The sequence below is a fragment of the Rhagoletis zephyria genome, unplaced genomic scaffold, assembly GCF_001687245.7.
Source record: "Rhagoletis zephyria isolate East Lansing unplaced genomic scaffold, Rhagoletis_zephyria_1.1 Rzeph_scaffold_08988, whole genome shotgun sequence".
NCBI classification, from domain to species: domain Eukaryota; kingdom Metazoa; phylum Arthropoda; class Insecta; order Diptera; family Tephritidae; genus Rhagoletis; species Rhagoletis zephyria.
This window is the reverse complement of record NW_016166067.1, coordinates 7,281-11,686: the sequence shown is the minus strand read 5'-3', so window position 1 is coordinate 11,686 and position 4,406 is coordinate 7,281. Positions and strand designations below refer to the sequence as shown.

Sequence of the window (4,406 nt, the reverse complement as noted above, 5' to 3'; positions counted from 1 at the left end):
TTCGGATATCTCTAAATCTGTGGAACTAAATAGTTTGAATTCAAAAAGAATGATGGGTATGGATAAATCGACTCAGCTCGTCGCCCCGATCATTTTGGTATAGGGTGTAAAAATGACACTGCAGATGACAGAACGCCAAAGACAATCCCTTCAAGATACATGATCCATACTGCCTTTATGTACCTCCAAACATACAGACCTTCTAACTAAAATCATACATCTTTAAATTGAATTGAGTAGTACCTACCCGTATACAGTTGTATGTGTTTACTTACATATATATGTATGTGTATGTATGAACTGGAAGATTTAAAGTTTTCAATTTGTTTTCTCTCTTTCAGATTGAACTGCCGTATTCGGTTCGTTGCCGCGCTAAACACGGTGTTCCTTCAACAAATAAAACTCAAAAGAAACATAAACAAACGCAGCAGTCGGAGGCCAGAAGAGGTCTATTGCCTCCCCGCTCTCCAAATAAGTCGACGAAGACGCCACAGTCGAAAGCGCGTGAAAGTGACGACGCCAGTGCAATTAACGTCACAAAGGTAAACGAAATGAAACAAATTTACTAAAGAATTAAGCGTTATCTTTTTTTTTTGTAACTGAGGCTACAGTTGAGGCTGAGTTCTTTCTCGTAGGCCATTTTCTGGTATAATTAAGAGTAGATATACATACGTACGTACATATTGGCAAACGTAGTATACACACATATATTTTCATAAATGCGATTTTTCGGCTTAAATATTTATATTTCTCAATGATAACTAAAGGGGGAAGGGTGACTTTAATATAATTTACAATTTGCACTGTAGGCTTGCGCGAATGTTGTCCTAGCCATTAATGAAATTAAGATTGTAGAATGAACACGAAAGGGATACTTTTGATGCCAGGAGCTTATATAAAACCATGGGGAATTTGTTGATTTTTTATCGCATCCGCTTGTACATCGGAGAAGAGCCGTCTACTCAAGATCGTCTCGAAAGTCGCGTTGGTCTCGGCTATCTGCCCATGCAAGCTGGCTTCGCTTGATGTTCCGATAACAAATGAACTCGCACAAAATACCATTTTAGAATAATAAACGTCTCGTCCTTCTTATTGGAGTCACTAGAGCACATATTGGACACGTAGATATGGACCTTCAACAACATTTCTCAGAAGCAGTTGCCTCATTTCTCCAGTAATTTGGGAACTTGTAATTATTTTCACCAAAAGAGGAAATAAAACTCTTAGCTGAGAGTTTTGCAGTAAGAGTTCTGCCACCAATACTAATGGAATATCGTTGTTGACAGCTTACTTTACGAAAAAGAAAGCCGTGGCGGAAAGGGAGTAGGCCGTGCCGGTGTAATTGTCATACTGGACACTGGCAAACACCCAAGAACACTGATTAACCTTTTACATGGTCTATTAAAGCAAGCTTTCTAGCTGAGCGAGACGTAGAAAATAATTTTTGGCAGTCACTTTTTCATAGACCTATGTAGATCAGCGAGGCCCGTGCCGGTCAGTTCTTTAAAACAGATTCAAAAAGGTTTCTGCTGTACGAGTTGGTTAGCAAAATTTGCAGCTTTTGTATGAGCAGGCCTTGAATCCTGAGTTTTCCTAGCTAATTTCTTTGATTTTTTAATTTGTTTGCTGTTTTACATCCCCAGCTACCGCGAAAAGTTTTCATGAACATCCCTGTCTCAGATGATCTGAAATTGGTGTAGATTAGGGACACCTCATAATTTTTACTAGGTACCAACTAGTTTTAGGGGGACGTAAAAAACCCCAGCTGTGTCACAAACTCTTAAAGTTTAAGCGAGTCTCATAAAGCTCTCTGGGGCTACGCTTTCATGCCGTGGTCTCTGTTAGATAAGCAGCGTGTCACCTTTAATGATTGGGCTGTGCAATAAAATCGCGACGTGTTGTAATCTTTCTCGCTGTCACCAAGCGTGTGGTATGTGGTCCACAGCTGGTGGTCCTGAGCTATGTTGCTTCTGTTTCTGCTTTTTTTAGGTTTTTCTTTCGCAAAACAAATTAGCTTTCATGCGTGCGGTTTGGGCAGCTAGCTAGAGGCGTCAACGGTGGGCTTGGCTTGCGGTCTTGACAACTGATCTAACACATTTGCTTAGCTGCCAGCAAAAGCAACATGTGAGCACATGAAATATGTACAACAAAAGTGGTCGACGATTGGCGCTTTCACACATTTTCCAAGCAGAGCAACAAATTGCATGTCTTCGGTGCTTTTATGAAGCCAGAGTCTAATATTTAGCAAATTTCAAATCAAAAACAATCAATGCAACAAATTGTTGTTGGTAAATGGTGTATTGCCATCCATCGTTGCCTGTGGCAAAAAGCGCGTAATTGGCAAGCTAGCTGGCGTACATTTGTCTTTATGCGGCTATATGCATATACAAGTTCGTATGCTAGTATGTATCTATGTAATAAACATATGTATATGCTGTATATTTATACTTATGGCACGCATGCGTGTAAACAGTGGCAGGCACAGTGAGTATGCGTAGCTGCTGCACCTGAACGGCCTTGGAAGCGTGTTCAGGGGCCAAGCCCACAATCTCGCACAATACTAAGCCCACCAGCGAATTGCGTACGTAAACTCACTCGTTTTATGTACCAGCGTGCATACGCGCATACATATGTACGTGCGTTTACCTAAGATAAAACTAGAGTCGCTTTTCCATACAATGTATTTTACATACTACATATGTATGTATGTATGCATGTGCATACATACGTCAGGTGCCTTGCAGCTGATTTATTGGCATCAGCTTTTCAACTATCTACCAATTTGCACCATCCTTATCACGACGCGAATTTGTTGAACTTAATTTGCATTTGAATTGGCTCCACTACGAACTGACCAAAAAATATGTGTCGGTGTGACCAAAGCAGTTAAAATGGACTACGTGCGTATACTTGTAATTCGTATGCGTACATTGAGTTGGTCGAAAAATACACAGGAAAATAAACTTTTTGAAATTTCCCCGTAGTAGATAGTAAATTTTTTAATTTAAATATGCATTATAATTTTATTGATGAAGATTTCTGAAGGGTAATATTTTGATTTGATCTTTAACGATTTTATAGTATTTCTACGAAAAAATTTGTTTTGTCCCATATGAAATATATAGAAAACTTCAAAGCTCCGGCGGCACGACTAAATGTTGATCGATTTCAATATAACAAAAAAAAAATATGGGTCTCCTTATTTTTGATATTCTTCAGCTGTGGAGGGTGGCTGGAATTTTTTTTTTTTACCACCCTAATGCACATGGTCCTTGGATATGAGTGTCAGCGTGGGCTAAGTTTTCTTATCTCTGTTCAACCTTCAGTTGAACTTGTCTCATTGGGTTGTCTTTGAATGTCTTTAAAAAACGATAGAGCTCGATTCTCTAATGCAACACGCCAAGCGATCCCAGTAGGAAAATTTGTAGTCACAATTACCTTTATAACCTAAGGTTTATCGCATTATTGCATAGCAATAAAACAACGCATTGCAAAAGTATCGAAAAGGCAATGAAAATGGACAAAATACTGCGAAACATTACCACATCTGAAAAAAGCCATTGGCCATAGCTTTTGAAAAAGAAATCTTTCTTAATTGGCAAACATTAAGCTTTTCCTACTGGGATGTATCAAATTCTAATCAGATGACGAGATAAGGAAATGTTGAAGCGATTATTTTTTCCGGTCGGCCGCTGTGGTGTAGTGGTAAGCAGTGCGCGCTTCCACTCCGCAATGCCTAGGTTCAAGCCCCGGTTAAAGCAACATCGCAAAAAATATAGAAAAAAGGTTTTTTCTTAACAGCGGTCGTCCCTCGGCAGGCAATGGCAAACCTCCGAGTGTATTTCTGCCATGAAAAACAGCTTCTCATAAAAACACAATCGCCGTTCGGAGTCGGCGTAAAACTGTAGGTCCCTCCGCTTTGTGTGACAACATCAAGGCGCACGCCACAAATCGGAGGAGAAGCTCGGCCAAACACTAACATATGTGTAAGCGCCAATCTATTATTATTATTATAATATCTACAGCAGTGATATGTATTTACGTACGTACGTATGGTTGTAATACCCTAAAATAAAAGTACTCATCAGCCGTCAGAACATTTGCTAGTTTATATATTTATGTATATCCAAAATATGGCTCATAAAAATTTTAGGATTGTCTCTATAATAAATTCTTAGAGGATGGGGTAATCCAGACGAAAAAGTGAAGAGTATTCCATTGAAATTGATTTTATTCAGAGACCCAGAATGATAATTATTTCATGGTGGAGTTTTAAAAAAGTCATCCAAATTTTCGTAAGAATTATAAAAGTCTTTTGATAATAATTATGTGTGAGAATTTTTTTTTTTTAATCATCGATAACTATTATTTTAAGACTTATATAATAGAAGTCTTTTGATAATAAT

The 4,406-nt window shown here is 38.5% G+C and overlaps 1 protein-coding gene across 1 annotated transcript in view; it reads left to right on the top strand.

Moving 5' to 3' along the window:
- The window catches only part of LOC108375471 (uncharacterized), a gene marked incomplete at both ends in the record, with an annotated part of 10,921 nt that extends 10,379 nt beyond the window's left edge, over positions 1-542 (top strand). Inside the window, one exon of the mRNA XM_017631601.1 lies at positions 342-542. Coding sequence (XP_017487090.1) covers positions 342-542 — 201 coding nt within the window. The remainder of the gene's footprint in view (positions 1-341) is intronic.
- Between the last annotated feature and the right edge of the window lie 3,864 nt (positions 543-4,406).